Source organism: Trachurus trachurus (assembly GCF_905171665.1).
Source record: "Trachurus trachurus genome assembly, chromosome: 21".
NCBI classification, from domain to species: domain Eukaryota; kingdom Metazoa; phylum Chordata; class Actinopteri; order Carangiformes; family Carangidae; genus Trachurus; species Trachurus trachurus.
Window position 1 is genome coordinate 6,202,934 of NC_139899.1, and position 22,533 is coordinate 6,225,466.

At 43.4% G+C, this 22,533-nt stretch overlaps 2 protein-coding genes across 2 annotated transcripts; one reads left to right on the forward strand and one right to left on the reverse strand.

The window, feature by feature from the left end:
• Positions 1–3,343: 3,343 nt before the first annotated feature.
• On the forward strand, positions 3,344–11,024 carry nmi (N-myc (and STAT) interactor). Its single transcript, XM_083996545.1, has 10 exons — positions 3,344–3,486; positions 3,591–3,636; positions 3,733–3,780; positions 5,702–5,860; positions 5,936–6,052; positions 6,149–6,311; positions 7,877–7,989; positions 9,065–9,251; positions 10,488–10,591; positions 10,793–11,024. Exons 2-10 carry the CDS (start codon positions 3,598–3,600, stop codon positions 10,994–10,996), a joined length of 1,134 nt encoding a protein of 377 aa, XP_083852671.1. The 5' UTR covers positions 3,344–3,486; positions 3,591–3,597; the 3' UTR covers positions 10,997–11,024.
• A 3,758-nt stretch (positions 11,025–14,782) lies between these two features.
• Positions 14,783–21,815, reverse strand: LOC311004193 (rho-related GTP-binding protein RhoE-like). The gene is made up of 5 exons (XM_083996142.1): positions 21,600–21,815; positions 21,426–21,513; positions 16,856–16,965; positions 15,403–15,528; positions 14,783–15,219 (listed from the first exon to the last, which is right to left on the reverse strand). The coding sequence occupies exons 1-5, from the start codon at positions 21,702–21,704 to the stop codon at positions 14,974–14,976; spliced, it is 675 nt and encodes a 224-aa protein (XP_083852268.1). The 5' UTR covers positions 21,705–21,815; the 3' UTR covers positions 14,783–14,973.
• Positions 21,816–22,533: the final 718 nt, after the last annotated feature.

Here is a 22,533-nt window from a genome sequence, read left to right on the forward strand (position 1 = left end):
GAGTATAAACAAATACAGGTGTTACCAAGGACACTAATTAAGGCTCCATTCAATTTAGTGTACCAGAGCGTTTTCTAATGAGCCACACCTGTCTTTGTTTATACTCTCTGAAAGGGTCTATACTATCATGGAGAAGACTACCACCACCATCATATATCACTATTGATAGCCAATATGGTTGGTCCTAGTAGCTAGCCTATTTACGGCAGTTAAATCCTGGAATTAAAAAAGACTAGGGCCATAACATCAAGTCAATACTGAATAAATAAATGAATGTCCAATACTTAAATAGATAATAATCAATAAATTCAAATATTACTGTATTGAGTTGTGTTGTGTTTCTGTGTTGACCTTTGCCTCTGTCCTCTGACCTTTTTGGCCTGTCAATAGGCTACCTTTTCCATTTCTAGTTTGTGCTAATACATTTGGCCTACATGCAAAGGACCCAGAATAAATGGGAAATAGCATTAAAAAAAGGCTGAAAATGGTGATTCTGCAAAAGAGGAATGTTATTCATAAAACTAGGTGCACATCTCCTGAAACACAATCAACATGTAGCCTATGCCTAACCTGGGTGAACCCAGACAAACCTGTCAGCAATTTCATTTCGCTTTGCTGATCCATCTGGAGAAGAAGGCCGGCTTCCAGTCCCTGAAAACTGGAGAACCACTCACAAACAGGTTTTTTGGCTTAATGCAATGACACGATGTCAGAGAGAAGCAACATCTAGCAGCGTTTGCTTCAATGCAACATGGCAGCTATATTGATGATCCAGTGGCTGTGACACTAGACACTCTCAGATTTTCTTAGCAAAACCAGCAGAAGTCCTTAGACACTACATATCTATGGATCCTGCAAAACTACCTACAAAAGCCCCACATTTGTTGGTATGTTTTCTTTTTGGTTTGAGGTCTATCCAACTGGGCACAGAGGTATTTTTGATCTAGCCTATTATATTGTATGTCCATTGGTCTTGGAAGTCTGATGTGAATACACCTTCCCCAGATCCATACACAATCTCAGATGAGCTTATGTGGTCTAGCCTTGGCCAGGCTATAGCTATGCCCTCTTTCAACCATAAAGGCTCAAGCTCTGCACTCGTGATACGGCCTACCCTCTCTGGAGTCTGGATGTGTGTTATAAACTGTTTTCTTGTCTGTAACAACATCTAGCTATGTCACGTCTGTCCGTCCTGGGTGAGGGATCCCTCCTCTGTTGCTCACCCTGAGGTTTCTCCTGGTTTTCCCTGTTAACTCTTTGACTGCCAGCCATTCTCACAGCAGCTTCCTCCAGCTTGCCAGGCATTTTCCAGCTTTTTGACTGATTTCCGTAGACCCACCATATATTATGTACTGTTACTACATACACATTCAACCCATCAAAGGAAAGATGAGGGTCTCTACTTTCCAGCTAAAAAAACAGTTTGTTTCTATCTTGTTCCAGTCTTGTGAAATTGGCGGTTGAATATAGGTTAGTTTAGCCCAAAATGCCATTTTGGCACCAAAATCTTGAGAAAAAGAGGTTTTTGTGTCGGCTGTCATTTTCAGGTGAACCAGTACAATTGGCTCCTTTATATTTTGCCTTAGTGATGCCTCAACATCTGTACAGTTGTTCTCTTGTAAACAACAACTAAATCAACACTGACAAATGACTTTTGATGACAAAAGACAAAACATTTAGCTACTGACACACACTACTGCAGCCTCTTTTCTTTCTTTTCTTTGAATTACAACTTTTTCTTTCCTTTTTTTTAGTGTGTGTGCGTACGTGACGTGTGCGTGTGCATGTAGGCTACGTGTGCGTGTGTGTGCGTGCATGTGTGTCTGTGTGTGTGTGCGCGCGCCTGCGCGGATCAGTTCGACAGGTTTTTGTAGCCGAAACACGGCGCTTTAGATCAGATCCAGCTTCCTCTGGTCAGCAGGCAGCGGTCTCACTCACTCTCTCTGTCTCACACACACATCTACACACACACACATCCACACCCAGCCTACAGCTCTGGCTGACGTGCCCCCTGAACCCACAGCCACAGACAGTACGCTGACGCTCACAACAGACACTCCCACCATCTTTAGCTCTCCTCGTCACGTTCGCCGGCGCCGTCCGCTCCTCATCCACACTAGATCGCGGGATTTTCAAGCTGCTATCCGAGTGATTTCTCGCAAAATCTGGCGACTTTCCAAACGCTCTTGACGACTAACGACGAGCGATCAACGGGGTTGTTGTTACTAACGTTTGTGCTTTGTATCACGGAGCTGCACGGAGCTTCGCCGAGCTGCCGAGCCGCCATGAGCCCCGCCGCCGCCCCCTAAGCTCTCACCGGCGGCCAGAGTCACGGAGCGGCGCCGCTGCAGTCAGACACCCGCACCGCTCCGTGAGGGGGGAGAAATACGATATATATTTTTTATATCTCTCAATCCAAATGTGTTTTTCTGCACTTTATTTTGATGATACAAGTCTGATCTTCACAGAGGAGTAGGGAAAGACATTCAGCATGGCGTTGCCATTAAAAAAACGCTAAGACGAGTTATCTCGTCTTTGGCAGACTACGCTTGGATTCGCTAAGACGAGATAACTCGTCTTTGGCAGTGAAAGAGTTAAAAAGGGTTTTCCATGGAGTTTTTCCTCAGTGGATGTGAGGGTCTAAGGACAGAGGATGTTGTTATGATGCCATATAAAGACCTTTGAGACAAACTGTTTGTAAAATATGCTATACAAATAAAAATGCCTTGCCTTGCCTTGCCTTGCCTTGCCTGGATTGCACACGGTGCAACCATCGATATCCCTGCATCTGTCTAGTTCCAGCTATTTCATTTTGTAAGAATGCGGCCACCTCCTCCAAGTTTATGAGGTTTATCCTCCTGAATAAACCAAGATTCCGACACAATCTCTTCAGTGTCCTTTTACTTATGACCACACCGTGTTTATGTGCCAAAAGAGAGAATTTCCTTATTAGTAATAATTACTGAAGCCGATCCTACAGAGGCAGCCATGGCCACCGATTAGTTTGATATTTTCTCAATTTATTTATTTTTAGGCCTGGCCTTTTTTTTCTTTGCTGGATTATTATTATTATTATTATTATTATTATTATTATTATTATTATTATTATTATTATTATTATTATTATTATTTTGCCCGGCTTTTTTTTTATTTATTTATTTATTTTTTGCCAGATTTTTTTTTCCTGTCTTTTTTTTTTCTTTGCCCGGCTTTTTTAGGGGGGGGGTTGGCCCTAATACTCTACTGCATAACTGTATTTTTATTTGTATTTGCTAGTTTGATGTTAACTTAGATGTCAAGCTATGATTTCTGATTTTCGATGTGTGTAGTGTTGTCCGCCTTGGTCTTCCATACAGCAGAGCCGTGAACACGTTGCGTCGATTGAATTAGCTTTTACTTTCACTTTTGATTCTTCAGAAACGACGAGTTCTCTGCTCCCGCTGTTCTCACTTTTTTCTCTCACGGAAGAATACAGCAGCAGATCAGGTAGGTAGGCTGTTAACACATCAACTGTATGTGGATTTACTGTATGAACACCTTTAACCGTCTTTATTCGACGCACTTTAATAACCAAATCTTGTTTTCGTCAGTGAGGTCATGGCTGACATGTCCGACAACACTCCCGTCGGTGACCAGGTAAGAAAGGCTAATAGTAGCCTAGGTGTTTGGGGGACTGCTCCGTTTAGTTCTCAGAGAACTGGACTCAGTACTGACCCGGTCTGTTGTTGTCAGGTGAGCAGTGGTCTGGAGGAGGCCAAGAAGGAGCTGGAGGTGTGGAAGGTAAGAGAAAAGTCTGCTCTCAGCTCACTAACACTTCCTGACCCACATATGAAAAACAACAGTGCAAGTGTTTTTTTTTATCTAAGTTTGTCTACATGCAAGCACTATTAATTCATTATTCTATCCAGCAGACAGAGCACAGTAGTTGTTAAAGTATTTTTTTTATGTATAGGCTATTTGTATTTTATTTTTTTGTATAATTCATAGAATGTCCTGTTTCTCTCGTATGCTGCTGTTACAAACGGAATTCCCCTCAGGGATAAATAAAGTACAACCAAGTAGCCTACTTCTATTGGAGTAAAAGTAGCCTACCAGAAGTGACAAAAATGTTGTTACAGTGATACTAAAGTTAAAGTGTAGTGTTACAGGGAGCTTCTCTTGTCCTTTGAGCGATATATTATCATAGGCTATATGACATATCATGTAAAAGGGTGGGGTTTTGAGCATGATAAACAGTGCTCAGGTTATTCTGATAGCTAACTGCTGCAGTTGATGGAGGTGCAGCGATTATCTGTAATGTAGGCCTAATAGTCAGAATTTGAACATTTTTATTGATCCCTAGATCAAATAGGATATTGTAGGTCACAGTTGCACCTCAAGAATGGAAGCTGAACTGTGATTCACTGACAATGGATAAATATATGAAGATATATAAACATTAAAAGAAACACTAAACTTAACCTGCTGTCAGTGATTTTCAAACATTACATTTGTTTTTATTTTAGTGCAAACTAAGTATAGCATAGTAGCCTATATTAAAGGGATAGTTCACCCAAAATTCAAATTTCACTCATTATCTACTCACCCTCATGTTGACTAAGAGCTGTGAGAAGTCCTCCGTGCCTTCTCTGAGTTACCGGGGGGTCCGCATAGCAGTATTTGTCCATATAATGGTTGTCAATGGATACCAACTTTCTTCGTCCAAAAAGACACACCAAAAACCATCCAAATACCTCCATAGTGCTTGTCTGTAATGTCCCTCTTGTATTGAAGCCCCGACGTGAGAAATTGTTCCGCCGGTCAGTGCAAAGCACGCGAGATTTGCACTGACACAGGAAGAGCAGTGAACCGAGACACTGGGAGCTTCCACTACAAATATAGACTTTTTTTTCTTTTTTTCGGAACAATTTCTCATGTCAAGGCTTCAATACAAGAGGGACAACACAGACGAGCAGCATGGAGGTATTTGGATGTTTTTTGGTGTGTCTTTTTGGACGAAGAAAGTTGGTATCCATTGACAACCATTATATGGACAAATACTGCTGCACGGACCCCCCAATTCTCACAGCTCTTAGTTGACATGAGGGTGAGTAGATAATGAGTGGAATTTGAATTTTGGGTGATGATAACTGTATGCTGACAGGAGTGAACTAAATTCCTGGCCCAGTTTATATTGAGGGACAAGCTGTGACAGTCTGTGGTGCATCATGGTGACCAGCACACTGCAGGGGTTGGGGGACGTTGTCCAGGATGGTGTTGTAGACACGGCAGAGGAGCCTAACCATCAACCCATCCCACTGCACCCCGCCTGTAAACCTGACCTTGTGCTAAATGTTGTCTGTCATAGTCAGGAAATGGACTCCTCCTGTTGTATTTGTTGTTTTGTTTATTAGTTTATTTAATGGGGGTCATCATGTTGATGAACATCAGTATGAAATGTCAACATGCTAGATTCTAAAAAAAAAAAAACACACACAAACACAAATAGATAGAGACAAAAAAAAGACAGATGTATGCTGCTTACTGAGATGTGTGATCATACTGTAGATCTGGTTTGAATTAATGTTTGAGAAAAGTCTTGAATGGGACAGGTGGGACATGTAGGACACTTCTTTTTTGCATGTACCGTAGCTTTGTGAAACTGGAAAAGTGCTGGAGTATATACAGTAAATGCAAGTCCATTTACCATCTATGTCTTAAGACTAAAGTTGAGAAAGCTGATGATACGAAATCCGGGCTCACTGTGGACAAACTGGAGGGAGATGAAGCCAAGGATGAGGCCAAGAAGCAGATGAAAGATTGGCTGACAAAGCTAGAAGGCTGTCAGAGGGACTTCAAGCAGAACCTGAGCGCAGTGCAGGTAGGTTTACCTTCAAGTCTGAAACATCTGCAGGAGAAATGAGACGGGCACTCATCTCTACTTTGTCTCACTCAGGATGAAGTGGAGAAGTTTGCCAAACGCAAACAGGATTTGCTGGACAAACTGAAGAGGTGTCAGGCCGAGCTGGAGGCTACGAGGGCTGAGTCCACCAAGCTGAAGCAGAAATTCAAGGTGAGGCGTCGCAGGACTGTGCAGGAGCTTTTCACACAATAAATCTTGATAATTTGACACGTCTCTGAACAATAATGGCAACATCCTGCTGTCTAGATCTCCGCCCAGATTCCAGACACAGAGGTGAGGTTCAGCGCTCAGGACAGAGAGGAGGCCGATGACGACAGTCTGCCAATCAGAGGAGTGTTCACCATCAGCCAGCGCTCCACTGTGTCCCTGAAGGGAGGACAGGCACTCATCACCTTTGAGGAGGAGAAAGGTACACTCGCCTGCATCACTGAGTCAGAGACTGTAACCAGACAGGAGAGTGAAGTGTTAGTTCAGCTAAGTGAAGGGCTCAGAGGGCGTGTTAGGACCAACCGGCTGGGTCACATTACACATGTTTATGAAAGCAAGATAAGTCTGACTCATACTGAAACTGATGAGAGCAGCTGACCTGCATTCAGCCAAGTGTCAGCTGCTTCCAGCTCTTTAACTGACTGCTGGCTGTTGTCCGTCAGTGCCTTGGGGACAGGCTGAAATTGAACTTGGGTCGTGTGCAGCTCTGACCTGAGATATTGACACTTCTGATCGCAAATGTTTGGGTTTGTGTGTCAGATCATGTTAAAAGAGCGATATCTAGACACAGGGATTTAGGCTGAATGTGTTTTTTATCAACAAGGACACAGTAGAGAGCACCCTCATGTGAGGATGTGGTTTTTAATAAGACCTGGTTGGAGGAACCACCCTATAAAAGCACTGATTTGTTGTGTGACAGTGATGCAGCTTCTTTTTTTTTCTTTTTCTTTTTCTTTTTCTTTAATGGAAACAGGCAATAGCATACACAATGTATAAACTGACAATACACTGACCAAAACAGACAAACAGAAAACAAAGGGCAGAACAAACTTGACAACATAATAAAACAGCACCAGAAAAGTTAAAAAAAAAAAAAAAAAAAAATGTCACAGAGCAGCAGCAAGACAATACAGACAACAACACAGATCACAAACACTGAGTAAAAATACATGAAGACATAAAAACACATAGTGTATTAAAACACAGAATAAAAATAAATAAATATATGAATAAGAGATGCGTGTAGAGGGTTAAAAGTTAAGAAGTTAAGAGAAGAAGAAGTGCTGGGTCCAGGATGCTTGTGATGACTGCATTAATTAATTTAATGCAAATTAAGTGGGTTGCCTGGAACGCTACAAAGTCGTAAGTTGTGACTTGAAGCTGTAATTTACGGTTTCAAAAGCCTGCCTGGAACGCAGCATTAGCCAAAACGACCGGATCGCTTACTTCTGCTTTAATATACATTTACTAAGTTTTTCCCACTTTTTGTTATCCATTTCCACCTTATCTTGATGCAGCTTTTTAGTGTAGTACTCAGTCTGTGTGTCAGGTATGTGTGCGGACTGAGGAGTCCACACACAAAGAGGAGGGACAGCATCATCCAGGTCCAGAGACTTTGTCCCTGTCACTGATGTGGTACAGAGACTCACATCTGTCCAGCTTCAGTATGTGTTGATGCTCAAACAGCAGGAGTTCACCACATCCTTCAAGACATAGAAGAACAGTTGCCCCAAAGCCAACTTTTAGATAATTACCATTATTCTGGAAACAGCAGCACAGTGATGAAGAGGGACATAAACATGTGTCAGGTGAAGCAGTTTGTGTAGATGAGGTTGAGCCAGCAGGGAGCGCTGCTGCTGTGGACACATGAGATAAGAGACGAGTAGAAGAGGAACAGACCCACAGTGACTTTCATCAGTTCATTACCAGTGACACTGACATATTAAATGTCACTGTCACCTTCTCTGTCATGCTCTTGTTCTCCAGTGGCCTCGCAGATCCTGAAGATCGCCAAGTGCTCTGTTTCCTGTGACGGCGACAAGAAGACTCTGGGAGTGAAACCAAAAAAAATAAAAATGGATCCTGTCGTCAAGTTTGAGGTAGTTGTTCTACACACACACGACACATACAATGTCTCATGTGTCACAGGTACACTCTAGACATTCGGCCTTGCACCTACAGGATGTTTTATACATTCTTCACACAGCTCTTAGCAAAAATAGAAGAAGAGAAGAGACCTGTTGATGTCTTATTCACAGTGGTCTTCTCTGTGATGAATAAATCAGAATCCAGTAACCTACAAGCCCTGGAGATTTTAGTTTTATATCAAAACTATTCCATATTTAAGGTAAACAAAGTTTGGATTGAACAGAATAACACAGCACAGAACCTGCTGAAGTCTCCTCCCACTGTTCACACTGGTGACAGCAAGTTGTTCAGATGGTTACACTATCTACAACTATTTGAATTATCTTCAAGTTATTGAATTGCATCACATAAACCAAAGTGAGCGAGTGACAGAGAGACATTTGTGGTTATAAAAAAGATGTCACTGCAGCCGTGGTCTTGATTGGTCTTGTGTAGGGATGTCATGATTACTTGTTTTCACAATTAATCGTGGTATTAGACTCCACAATTAATTAATCGTAAATATTCCTAAATACCGTCACTTTCCAAAAAAGATATGTGTCGGCAAAGTAAAGGTAAATGCACAGATACAGGTAAATTTACATGTATGTACGTATGTAGTACCTATGTACATAACACTGAATTGGTAGGAATTTAAATGTAAGCATTTCATTTGTAATAAAAAAAAAAAACTTAAACATTTGGTATAGATTTGAAACATTTCCCATGGTATGGGGGATTAATAATTGGTCCTATATTAATACATAGAAAATCTATAATCGTGACATCCCTAGTCTTGAGATAAAAATCCTGAGTCGACCTCCACTGAGACAGAGACAAGATCAAGTAAAACTGTAGTCGATTCTGAGACAAGACCAAGACCTTGAAAATGTGGTCTAAAGACCGGCCTTTGTGTACTACAATACTAGTGTGTTCCCACATTTCCAGCGGCCTTAAAGCACCATCTCCATCAGCAGTGGCATTTGTCAAGGAGAAGGTACTGGGGGTTTAAATGTTTGCCTTGGGCCTGATGCTTCATCATTACAGGTGCACCTGGATGTTTCCAGAAAGGACATTAAGTTTTCCCACGTCCCCCCTTCCATGCCAGTGGAGAGAATGAAGGACCGGCTGGAGATGAGCTTCTCCAGGCCCAGCAGAGGAGGAGGAGAGGTAGAGAGAGTGGAGTACAATGAGAACACCGGGACAGGACAGGTCACATTCCTGCACCCTGGAGGTACATCTCTCTGAGACCGTGGGATTTTACACATACAGCTGCTCATCACACAGAGATCCTGGACTGATCATGGTCCTGGAACTCCAGACAGGTGGAGGTCAGGGAGAGCTCAGATGTTGTCTCGTTAGATCATCATCCAAATCACTGACTCCTCTGCAGGTCAGGTCCAACTAGTTGACAGAGTGGTCTGCTCCAAATGTTCAGTTCTGATTAAATCATCACAGACACAACAGTGAAGAAGAGTAAATATAGAAACAATGAAGCAGGACAAGGCTGGAGAATAACAGAGATAAGGTAGAGTATATGAGAGGGCTGGAGGAAGGAAGGGTCTGAAGTTCTCAGTAACTGTGGCCTGAGTCAGCCTGGACTTAATGTGTTTTTATTTTTAAATGAGTCAGTCTTTATTTTATTTTATTTTAAAACAGTCTGACTAATATTAGATTGATCTATGAGCAACATAAGGACCGGACCAGCACCAGTTCTTCAGAGTTGGAGAAGCAGAACACATGCTAATATAGACATGAAGCTCTCACTGAAATTAGCCTGTTTGAGTCAGTCAGTATTATGGATGTCACGATTATGGATTTTCTTGGTACAATTATTGTCAGAGAAATAATCACGGTATTACCATTGTCACAGTTATTATGCATTAATTCATTTAATTTCACAACACTATGAAGGTGTAAAAATCAATTATAATCAAAATATATTTACATTTCCAATCATATACACAAAATATTTTAAGTATCTATTAATATAGGGCCAATTGTTAATCGCCCAGGGAAATGTCATCTATACTGAATGTCTAAGTTAATCTTAATTTTTTTTTCTTTTTTTTCTTTTTATAAATGACACGCTAACATTTAAATACCTACCAATTCAATGTGACGTTGATCCTTGTGTACCTGATCTGCTGATGTGGTTCCAACATGATCTGTGACGGTATTGAGAAATGTTAACGATTAATTAATTGTGGAATTGAATACCGCAATTAATTGTGAAAACAAGTAATCATGACATCCCTAGTCAGTATACATATAGAAGAAGTGATGGTGGTGTTTGTTGAGGTACGTGTCTTTAAGAACTGTGGGTTTGTTGGGATCAGAGTGTAGCTGACCTGGACTCAGTCTGTTTACCAGCTAACATGTCTTGTCTGACAAGTGCCAGTAGCCTCACAGAGCTGTTGTTACTCCACAGCAGTGTTTAGCTGATGATGCCATGCCTGTGTGGTTGTAGTTGCAGAGAGCCTGGCCCTGAGAGAGAAGTACACTGTGGATCTAGATGCTCAGGTCAACGCACATGTTGGACCCGTTTACAGACACCAACTGCGCAAGTTTCAGGTAAGATACAGGTCTAAGATCAGTCACCGTCCCCCGGCTGCTGAGCTGAGATCGGTGCTAAAAGATTAGCACTGCTTGCTCATAGATCTTTTGGAGGGACTGAAACTCCTCTCTCCCTATTATTTTCATGGCAGACTACTATAATAGTTTGTGAGCAGGACTGTGAGGAAGCTGATGCTCTGATCTCTGGTGCTCTTTCAGACCTTCTGTGGCTCCCCAAAGCGAACCATCCTCCTCGATGACATCAAGGACATGTCAGATGAAGAGGACCTGCAGGACTACCTGGAGATCCACTTCCAGAAGCCCAGTAACTGCGGCGGTGAGATAGACAGCATTAAGTACCTCTCTGGGGGAAAGAATGAGCTGGCTGTCTTCTGTGAGGAGATGGAGAAAAATGATGAATGATATCAGGAGCCACGTGTGAGCTGAGTCTTCACATCTGTCCATAGCAGCCTATGGACAGATGTGAGGACTGGGCCAAGTGAAAAGAAGCTTCTGTTTCCTGTCTTGCAGTCAGATGATTTAGTTTGATCATTGTCTTCACATCCTCCTATATATTGTACTCATTAAAAGATATGAATCACAGGTGTTGTGTTGTTAATGGCTCAGACTGTGGGTGAAATAGCAAAGCATGGCTAACAAAATATGTTGCTTAATGTTGATTTAGAATTAGCCACAACCAGCCCTGCTGTAACTCTGGTTGGACACTGAGATTAATATGCATGGATCAACCTGCAGCCGTCACCAAATTAAAGTAGAAAAAAATTATATAATTTGATGCTTTTTTCTCAACTAGAATTTGTTTTTCTTTACATGTAAAGGCTGTAGTTTAGGCTATCAGTCGTTTATGAGTAACTATTACCATAACCATCAGAGCATGATGGGATTTGGGCGTGGATAATCTGCTGGTTGCTGTCTTATTACATACATCAGTGTTGTACAATATGCAGGCCAGTAGACTATGACACAGGCTGCAGCGGCTACATCCGGGGTAAAAGGAACTGGACAGTTCTCCTCACACTGTGGTCTGCTCTGTTGCTGCTTGGACATGTAGTACTGCTAAAGATACTCTATACTGTCTTTGCTACTGCTCTGTCTGTCCGTCCAGTCAGACAGAGAGGATGAAATGCAGCACAGGACCATCCAGCCTTTACAGTGTGCACTTCTGCCAGGTGAGCTAAGAGGGTTCTTTACTGTATTTACCTGTAGAGGGCATAGTGTTCATTTGGTATGTTCTCACAGAGCGCAGGTCATCAGTCTAATGCTCATTGATAAACTTCTCCAGTTCAGTTGTAGGTTGGGTTTTACTCAGCATTACATTATTCACAGCATTGTAAGGATATGGTTTACAAAAATGAAAATACATATTTTCAAATAAAGGATTCTGATTATAAGGGCCAGGTGGTCAGCCTATATGAGTGACCTCCTAGATAGAAGGAACACGTACCTTACATCATCTCAAATGGAGACTCAAAACTCATGAAGACCTGCACCGACAATAGGTTTCATCAGTATCCTCCAATTAAGACTTAAGGAGGAAAATATTATAACACAGTATAACATATAACATCAGGCCAAACCTTGTCTCTCCTGGTGAAAATAAGGCTACAAATCTAATTTCCTCCAGCTAAATATAAATCTGCCAAAGAGCTGAACCATTGGTAATTCTGCAGGAAAACAACAGAGAATCAATTGCAACTGCAGTTGCAGGTCAGTGCTGAGGTTCTCAGGCTGTTTTCATCAAAGTAGTTAGATTTGCATCACTTGGGTTTATTCCAGGATCACAAGGAGGACAAAAAGTGACCTGGAAATTATCTGCATGCAAACCTTTAATATCCAGTCACACTAAAGAAAGCTCTGCTGCTCACAGAATAAAATGTTTGGCTCTCAGCCATATTACAAAAATACATATACACAAGGTACAAAATCAAGCTTCAGATTATGAAGCTCAACAGTCCACACTCCTGTTCATTTTCACAGTGGAACCAGTGCCAGTGAAAGTGTCCTCTGGAGCAGGCCACACATCTCCAGACTGGCCCATTCAAAGGTCCTGAGGAAATGAGCAACCCCCGTCTGTATGGTCGGTCATCTGGATCATAAAAAACATCTGGAGGTGAACTGTACCGAGGTCAGGTCATGGAGGTCACATCACTGGGGTCAGACTATATCATGACAACATTTATTAATATGGGGCAGGAATGGAAAGTTAATAGTTGGAGCAGCAGAGTCACTGTATTCTGTACTGGAAGTCCTGGTAGTCTGGGACTCATGGTGGTCTGTCCTAAGAATCATGGTATTTTGTCCTAGTGTAACGGAGGTCCGCGGGTGTGCTACAGTCACGAGGTACCAGTAAGGAGAAGTGACAGGTTGTGGCGGTAGCGGTACTGGAAGTAAACTCACTCACCCATAAAAGACTTGCTAACCAATTTGCCAAGCGATTGTCAACCTCTTGGCGAAACGGTTAGCATCGTCGCCTGCGGGTTCGATCCTCACCTAGAGCAAGTCCGAACCAACAACATCTGTTACACTAGGACTCATGGAAGTCTGTCCTAGGAGTCACGGTAGTCTGTCGTAGGACTCATGGTAGTCTGTCCTAGGAGTCATGGTGGTCTGTCCTAAGAGTCATGGTGGTCTGTCCTAAGAATCATGGTAGTCTGTCCTAGGTGTCACGGTAGTCTGTCCTAGGAGTCATGGTAGTCTGTCCTAGAAGCCATGGTAGTCTGTCCTAAGAGTTATGGCGGTCTTTCCTAAGAGTCACGGTAGTCTGTCCTAAGAGTCATGGTAGTCTGTCCTAGAAGCCATGGTGGTCTGCCCTAGGAGTCATTGTGGTCTGTCCTGGGACTCATGGTAGTCTGTCCTAGGACTCATGGTAGTCTGTCCTAAGAGTCATGTAGTCTGTCCTAGGAGTCATGGTAGTCTGTCCTAGGAGTCACGGTGGTCTGTCCTAAGAGTCATGGTAGTCTGTCCTAGGACTCATGGTAGTCTGTCCTAGGAGTCATGGTAGTTTGTCCTAGGACTCATGGTAGTCTTTCCTAAGAGTCATGGCGGTCTGTCCTAAGAGTCATGGTGGTCTGTCCTAGGAGTTATGGTAGTCTGTCCTAAGAGTCATGGTGGTCTGTCCTAAGAATCATGGTGGTCTGTCCTAGGAGTCATGGTAGTCTGTCCTAGAAGCCATGGTAGTCTGTCCTAAGAGTTATGGCGGTCTTTCCTAAGAGTCACGGTAGTCTGTCCTAAGAGTCATGGTAGTCTGTCCTAGAAGCCATGGTGGTCTGCCCTAGGAGTCATTGTGGTCTATCCTGGGACTCATGGTAGTCTGTCCTAGGACTCATGGTAGTCTGTCCTAAGAGTCATGTAGTCTGTCCTAGGGGTCATGGTAGTCTGTCCTAGGAGTCACGGTGGTCTGTCCTAAGAGTCATGGTAGTCTGTCCTAGGACTCATGGTAGTCTGTCCTAGGAGTCATGGTAGTTTGTCCTAGGACTCATGGTAGTCTTTCCTAAGAGTCATGGCGGTCTGTCCTAAGAGTCACGGTAGTCTGTCCTAAGAGTCATGGCGGTCTGTCCTAAGAGTCACGGTAGTCTTTCCTAAGAGTCATGGCGGTCTGTCCTTAGAGTCATGGTAGTCTGTCGTAGGACTCATTGTAGTCTGTCCTAAGAGTCATGGTAGTCTGTCGCAGGACTCATGGTAGTCTGTCCTAAGAGTCATGGCGGTCTGTCCTAAGAGTCACGGTAGTCTTTCCTAAGAGTCATGGCGGTCTGTCCTAAGAGTCACGGTAGTCTGTCCTAAGAGTCATGTAGTCTGTCCTAGGGGTCATGGCGGTCTGTCCTAAGAGTCACGGTAGTCTTTCCTAAGAGTCATGGCGGTCTGTCCTAAGAGTCATGGTAGTCTGTCGTAGGACTCATGGTAGTCTGTCCTAAGAGTTATGGTAGTCTGTCCTAAGAGTCATGGCGGTCTGTCCTAAGAGTCACGGTAGTCTGTCCTAGGACTCATGGTAGTCTGTCCTAAGAGTCATGGCGGTCTGTCCTAAGAGTCACGGTAGTCTGTCCTAGGACTCATGGTAGTCTTTCCTAAGAGTCATGGCGGTCTGTTTTAAGAGTCATGGTAGTCTGTCCTAGAAGCCATGGTAGTCTATCCTAAGAGTCATGGTGGTCTGTCCTAGGAGCCATGGTAGTCTGCCCTAGGAGTCATTGTGGTCTGTCCTGGGACTCATGGTGGTCTGTCCTGGGGGTGAGTATTCTGTACTGGGAATGACTGTGTTCTGCCAGTCCAGTGTTTCCGTGCAGCCTGCTGGGCAGCCAGTCAGTCATCACTCCTGCTCCATGTTGAGATGAGGTCAGGACCTAAGGTCAGACGGTCCACTCCAGGACTGTCCCCTGAGGAGTGTTTTACATGACAGCACAGCTCTTGTCTTTTGTCTGCTGATAGTGACCCATTACTCCTGTGGACATGTCTCTGCCGCTGTGAGACGCCCTGTTGGTGGCTCTGGACGACTTCCTCCTCTTCATGTTCTTGCTGTTTTTGTTGATGCAGGCCAGCGTAGCCACATGAAAGATGTCTCTCACGCTGTTCTCAGACTGCAGGGAGGAACACTCCAGGTAGGGGGCGCTCAGCTGTTTGGCCGTATTGGAGCCCTGGGAAAAGAAGCTTTAACAGGTCAGATCTGTTCTGATTTTTAAGTGAATAGTCTGGGGGGTGGGGTGTTACAGCAACAAATTGTTCCTGGACAATGCTGATCTTTATGGGTTCTGTTATGTTTTTATGAACATGTTAGGAAGCAGGTTCAGTAGAATCAGACTGCTGTGATCATGACCCACCTGATCATAGGAGACTGGAGTGAGTCTGCTGTGGGATCTGGTGAAGAGCTCTGTGCGCAGGTCTGACTTACAGCCCACCAGCAGCATTTTGGTGTTGGGACAGAACTCCTGGACCTCTGTTCTCCACTGAATGGAGGGAACAAAGAGCAGCACATGATACACATCATTTAACCAGAATCACACTCATGGCAGGGGGCATTAGAAACTCTGGAGATCTAGTGGAATTAACTCTCTTCTTCTTTTTATAGAACAACTCTGAAAAAAATGTATATTCTGAACAAAAAAAACCCTGTTCTTTTCTCCCTGCGCTACCATTGATCTCTTAGTTATTGTACTTGGGTGCATTTCTTATCATTGTTTACTTCCTCCCATTCTTGTAACCCCAGTCATCCCTACCTAACAAGGACTAGATGTCACATTGGTCCCTCCAACCTCACACTGATAAACACAAGCTGTCACCTCTGGCCTTGAGGCCATTTCTGAGAAGATGAAACAGTGCTGGAAGGCACAGTTAAACGGATAAATAAACTGCTTGTCTTTAACAAACAGATTATGTATTTTGTCATATTGTGTATACTGGTTGCCCATAAAGCACCAAACTCTTTTAATTACCTATAATTACATACCTATAATTACCCTGTGAATCCTTCTGTCTGGAATCATTGTCCCTTAATTATAAAAACACTGACTCAGCCAACCTTTTTACGAGACTGTTGTGCTATATGACCTTTATCCTGTACTGTGGATAGTGTAGCTCATACAGTTTTTTTCACTGTATATTAGTCTTCTGTTTCCATTCACACCCTATAACCTGGTTTGAAAGCAACAAATAAATGCAATTTACTTACTTTTTATCATAATTATATTAAGTAAGGTTTATATCGAACATTTATAATTATTCATTAACACCTCATTAATCATAAATAAACAATAATAAACAAGTCATTGCAGTTTGTATGCACTGATGCAGGCTCAATATTTGGCAAGATCAAGTTAATGATTCCTAATGAATCTTCCTAATGACTTACTAATATTTGTAATTCACAAGAGAAACCTTATTGTAACTCAAAAATAAATGATGACTACTAAAAGACTCCCCCTTTACCACTTCTAAATGTTTGTACCTGATAAATAAATAAAGATGATGTGGGAGAATCAGCTTGGAGAGCAACAGGTCACAGATCAGTGTGAACAGTGGGATAAAGAATGTTTGAGCAGTTCACCAGGTAAAGGAGGATTGCCAACTGATTTAGAGCTGGAAGTACTGTATAAGACAAGTCCTAAAGAAGAGACCAACCAGCAATGAGGACAGCTGGTGACAGCAGGTCAGTGTGATCAACACTGCCAGGAATCCTCTATCATTTTGCAGGCTCAGCCAAAACCTGTGGAGAACCAGCATCTGAGGGCAGTGAGGAAGAGGAAATCCACACAGGAGAATCCTCCTCACACTCACCTTTTTGAGGACGTTGTCCAGAGTGTCTGGTCTGCTGATGTCAAAGCAGATGAGGACAGCGTCAGCATCAGGGTAGGAGAGGGGACGCACGTTGTCGTAGTAGGGAGAACCTTCAATGAGACATCTGCAGGTCAGTAAACATGTTTCCTCATAGTAATTACTGTGATATATAGCAGGTGACACTGGCATCAGTGGTAAAATAGTTTGTGAACGGGCCCAGATCAGAGTCAGCAACATTACTCATCAATTTTATTTCCTTATAATGGAGGGGTTTTTTCCCACCAGGGCAGTTAACAAGAGCTTTTACTTACTAAGTAAAGGCACTCGTGTCATAATATACAGCATATGACAATATGTCAGAAATACAGTTACTCCTGATCATCTGTAACACAGACAGAGAGAGAGAGAGAGAGAGAGAGAGATGGCAGAGTTTTTACAGTCTATGTTTGAAACACTGGGATGACTCAAAGAGAGAGAAGTGATGTCACAGTGACATCTAGTGGTCAACAACAGGAGCAACATGTGTAAGAGTGAATGGCACAACTAGTCAACATCATACGCTGTGATATACTGCCATACGCTGCCATAGGCTTAGACTGCTGGGGGACACATCAGGTTACATGGAGCCCTCTCCTCTCCTCTCCTCTCCTCTCCTCTCCTCTCCTCTCCTCTCCTCTCCTCTCCTCTCCTCTCCTCTCCTCTCCTCTCCTCTCCTCTCCTCTCTTCTCCCCTCCTCTCCTCAACTGTCATTATCTTTATCTGTTGCACTTTGTAGTTTGGCCTTGGTGTCTCGCACTCTCTCTGTGTTTCCACAGATCCACCGGAGCTCCATCTCTCTCCACCAACCGCCGCCTGCATCGCCCCCCCTACCACCCCTTTTCCCCTGCTGTTAAACCAACCTGCCATCCAGTAGCCTACTCCCATTAAACATTGCCTGCTCCCCCTGCTCTTCCTCCCAATGGAAGCTGCCTTCATTCTTGTTAATAATTTCCATGTTTCCCACATTCTCTGTTGTAAACTGTTTTCTTGTCTGTAACAACATCTATTGCACGTCTGTCCGTCCCGGGTGAGGGATCCCTCCTCTGTTGCTCACCCTGAGGTTTCTCCTGGTTTTCCCTGTTAAAAGTGTTTTGACCTTTGAGACAAACTGTTTGTATAAATTGGCTATACAAATAAAATTGCCTTGCCATCATCATCACATGACGATACAGACCTACAGGTGAGTGAAACAAATGTATTAAACTAAATAAATCTTATATACAGTCTGTAGTCCACTTGTACTGGAAGTTGTGTCAAGTTTTTACCAAACATTGAGCTGCTCTGTTCAGTCTCATGTCTCATTAGTTACTGAGCTTGGTTTTCTCCATCATCCAGTATCTGAACCTGCTGCTTCATTGTGTGTGGTCAGTTATTGTCAGTTAACTCGGTCAACATCCTAATGGTCAGAGGGTTTGATTATGGCAGTTGAAATGATTAAACCAAATGAGCAGTTTGATAGTAGACCTACAGTATGTATAACCAGAATGTGCCACCCCGCATATTCCCTCGAATGTGTGAACACACAGTTATCCAAACTTACAGTGAAGTGAAAACACATGTGAACGCATCACGTCTTCATTCTTCTACATTTCTAGTTTTGTGCAACACAAAAAGCCAGTTTTACACATCTGGCCCTGAATCTCTCTGTTCTGATTCGCACAACACACAACCTCAGAGTCCTCTAGAGTCCCCGCACATTTTTCCATGTGCACATGTAAACAGAGATGTGGTGGGGCAGGTTTCTGATGTTAAACAAACAAAGCGGGGCCCTGGAGACGGCCCTGCTGAGGTATGAAGTTTTCCATGGGAACCTTTCAGCCTAAAAACAGACCAGGAATCTCAAGAAGCTTGGCTTTCACGGCAGGATACAGGAGATCTCCACTGATGTGATGTACAGCAGGTATGTCAGTGAGCTAACTGCCCTGTGTTCTGTGGTTGGAGAGCACAGTTAACATCCCTGTGTCTCAGAGAAAGAAACACATCTCCATCTCTGCTGAAGCTTTTCATCAATGTATTATCAGAGTGTCAGAGCCAAGAGCAACAGGAGGGGGATTCAGATCTGCAGTCCACCTTCAGTCTTTAGAGTAGAGAGGGGAAACACAAAGTTGGGAGTGTGTCATCTGAACACCCTGGATTAAGTGAGGGAGGGGCTGCCTGTGGTGGAGCAGGGGTGATTTATCCAACAGCACAGAGTTCCACAGAAAGACGGTGACGCCGTCTGTCTGGAATGTCTACCAGCGCTAGATAGAAACTCAGAGTCAGATTTCACTGCAGCCGACATATGAAATGTTCCCAGCAGCCCACTCCCCCAACACACACACACACACACACACACACACACACACACACACACTGCTGCTTCTCGTAAGAGAACATAACAAAGGAACATCAGCTCAGTCAAATCACATGTTTTCTGAGAAATACACCAAGTCCCCAACTGTAGACCAGCTGAAAGTGTGAAGGCATGAGCACCCCTCCCCCAACTCCCAGCAGCCCCCCCCCCCCCCCCCTGTTCTGCAGCTGGATGCCAAACTACTTTTTAAATAAGAAAAGTCAAACTTGTGTTAACCTTTAAGATAATGGAGCACAGAGTTCAAACTAGACACGGTGAAGCAGCATTTAGCTGTGATGCTGCACACAACTGGAACAAACTACCAGCAGAACTGAGATCAGCCCCAACTGTTTCAGGTTAAACACATTTCTCTTGTCATGTGCTTATAGTTGAGCTCTTTTTAAGAATTTTAAAATGTATCTATTTTCTTTAATTTTACGTTTTTCTCCTTCTTTTAACTCGGCATTTTTTATTTCTATGCTGTTTTATGCTGTTCTTTTTTCTTTTTTTTATGTTTTGTCTTTATGTAAAGCACATTGAGTTGCCTTGGTATGAAATGCGCTATATAAATAAAGATGCCTTGCCTTGCCTTGCCTTGCCTTGCCTTTAAAGGGCCAGTTCACCAGATTTCAGATGCTGCCACTCTGGAGCATCATCACTGATTGTGTGCTGTGGATGAAGTCTGGTTCTACAGATGCTCCTGACACTCAGGTGTAGCATCTACACCAACTGCCATATCACAGGCTGGAGATACAGAAGGACGTAGCCTCTGTTATGTCACCATCAGGTCTGAAGCATCCACCATCTCCTTACCCCACCCTAAACCCTAAAGCTAATGCAAAAAAAAAAAAGGGGGGCGCATGTAAAGCCATGCCAGCTGGTGGCAGCATACACTCAGCCAGCCAACCACTGCAGAACAGTACAGCTAAACAGGCTAAAAAATACAATTGTAACTTGTGTAAAAAATCCACTTAGGAAATTCAATGTAAAGACTAAGACAGTTTCTGGTATCAGGCTGTAAAGTCCAGCCTGTTGTGGTCGGTGCAGGAAGTGCTGTTCTTGGTACGTCAGTGTTGGCTTCATTTCTCAGCCTCAGAGGTTAAGGCTTGGCCCTAACAGTGTTTGTCTGGTCCAAACAAATTCAACAGAGAGGCATGTTTCCTCCAGGCTATCACATCAAAATGTGTAAGATTTAAGAGTATGTAAATATGGAGAGAAGCTCCTTCAGCAGGATCTAATGAGGATGGTTGTTAAAACATCTGGGAGCTGTCAGGTTCAGTGTCCAGATCCTTTTCCTTTACTTTCCTTCACTCCACACTGAATTAGGATCAGCAAAGGACTGAGACCAGGATCAGCTCTGCTTTGAGGCACAGACAGGACCATCTCTGCTGTGTAGCTACACATGAGTCTCAGGTTACTACAGGCTTCATCTTCTTCACTAGGGTCACAGCCTGGGGGCTAACCAAGACCAGGTCCCAGGGTTCAGGACTAGTGGCTATAAAACACCTGACACAGTCAACCTGAAATAAACTGTGCTCCAGATCATCAGCAACAGCAGCCTAGACCTGGGTCTGTGTTGGGTCAGGGTCTGTCTGAGCTGGTGATATACAACAGGATAACAGCACCATAAACCTGCTAATGTGTCTCCTTGTTGGCTGGTCCCTGAACGCAGCACTATGCCAGCCCAGAGTGGTATATTTCTCCAGGACATTAATAACAGACATAAATCACTGTGAAAATAATAATTTACTGGCAATTAATTAATGTATTGAATTAACATATTGCGCCGTCCATGGGTTGCAGCAAATTTCGTCATGCATTGTATGATGACAATAAAGGATATTCTATTCTATTCTAATATTCTATTCATAAATAAATATAAATACATTATATTTTAAATAACAGATAGGCCTAGATAGATAGATAGATAGATAGATAGATAGATAGATAGATAGATAGATAGATAGATAGATAGATAGATAGATAGATAGATAGATAGGATTTAGCAATACCTAGTGATCTTTGTATTGATCACTTCTTTATAAATTATTTTCCCACTTTTCCAGGGATCTGATTGGTAAATATTGATTATTGGTCTTGATGGGTATTGATTTGTGCATCAGATTCCATGGTGATTTACAGTAGTAAAGTAAAAGTAAAGTAAAGCACCCTTCATTCATTGCGGGGTCGCGCGCTCACCTGAGGTGTCCCAGAGCCGGAGGTCCACCCTCTGCAGGTCCAGGTCGAAGCTGGCCGTGTAATTCTCAAACACCGTGGGCACGTAGCACTGCGGAGGACACGGGACAATGAGAGGACGTCCGTGGACGTAAGGAACAGGGGACAGGGACCAGGATCAGCACCGGGACCTCTTACCTCAGGGAAGCTGTCTTTGGCAAACACGTTCAACAGAGCGCTCTTCCCGCACTCACTGTCTCCAACAACCACGATCTTACAGTGGAGCGGACTGTCTGAGTCCATCCTGACCGCGGACAAGACCCGCAACGTCCTCAACCAGATCCAGTCCTGCAACTCCGCTTCTTGGAAACTAGTCTCAGAGAGTCCGGCAGCGCTGTGTGGATCCTCATCAGGGATGTTGTGGGTCCACACCAGCGGCTCCTCCCCGGCCGGCAGCGGGGCGGGGCTCCTCGGTGGGAACCCCGTTAGGGAATGGCCTATGAGGAAGAAGGGAGGGGCCTTCATGGGGCCCCGAGCAGAATGAGAATCTCCCGGGGCCAATAGTATGGCTGCAGACCCGGAGACCTGCTCAGTCAGACCCCCGCACTTGTGGACCCGCACGTTCAGACCATACAGTTTATGGTTCAGACCCCTTAATGTCACCGAGTGGTCGACTGTAAAATTGCAACTGCACAGTCTGGACCCGCACTATGGTTTTTGACAGGGCAAAATCCAAATAAAACGCCACGACCTAATCATTTGTGAAGCTTGGAACACTTTACAACTTTTTTTAATAGCCTATAATGAAATAAAATGCTTTTAAATGCTCTATTGCAGGGGTGTCAAACATGTGGCCCGCGGGCCAAAACTGGCCTGGGAGAAGGTCCAATCCGGCCCTCAGGATGAATTTGCTAAGTATGAGGATTACATATTAGAACATTACATATTTTTATCAAGAAATTTCATGTTGTTCATAATATGTTTTGTAAAAGGATAGTTAACTAACTGTAAACATCTTAATAATGTAGGTAAAACAAAGGGAAAAATTCAAAGTTCCTTTAATTTATAGGTTATTGTTCTATTATTTCACTGGTCCAGCCCACTTGTGGCCCCTGAACTAAAATGAGTTTGC

Bases quoted from the DNA above. Each gene is read 5' to 3' on its own strand.
- nmi (XM_083996545.1), top strand. From the start codon at position 3,598: ATGGCTGACATGTCCGACAACACTCCCGTCGGTGACCAG. The intron at 5,861-5,935 runs GTAGGTTTACCT...TGTCTCACTCAG, and splicing joins AGAACCTGAGCGCAGTGCAG to GATGAAGTGGAGAAGTTTGC. The intron at 7,990-9,064 runs GTAGTTGTTCTA...TCATCATTACAG, and splicing joins ATCCTGTCGTCAAGTTTGAG to GTGCACCTGGATGTTTCCAG.
- LOC311004193 (XM_083996142.1), bottom strand. From the start codon at position 21,704: ATGGACTCAGACAGTCCGCTCCACTGTAAGATCGTGGTTGTTGGAGAC. The intron at 16,966-21,425 runs GTGAGCGCGCGA...GTCTCATTGAAG, and splicing joins CCGGCTCTGGGACACCTCAG to GTTCTCCCTACTACGACAAC. The intron at 15,529-16,855 runs GTGAGTGTGAGG...CCCTCCATTCAG, and splicing joins TGGACAACGTCCTCAAAAAG to TGGAGAACAGAGGTCCAGGA.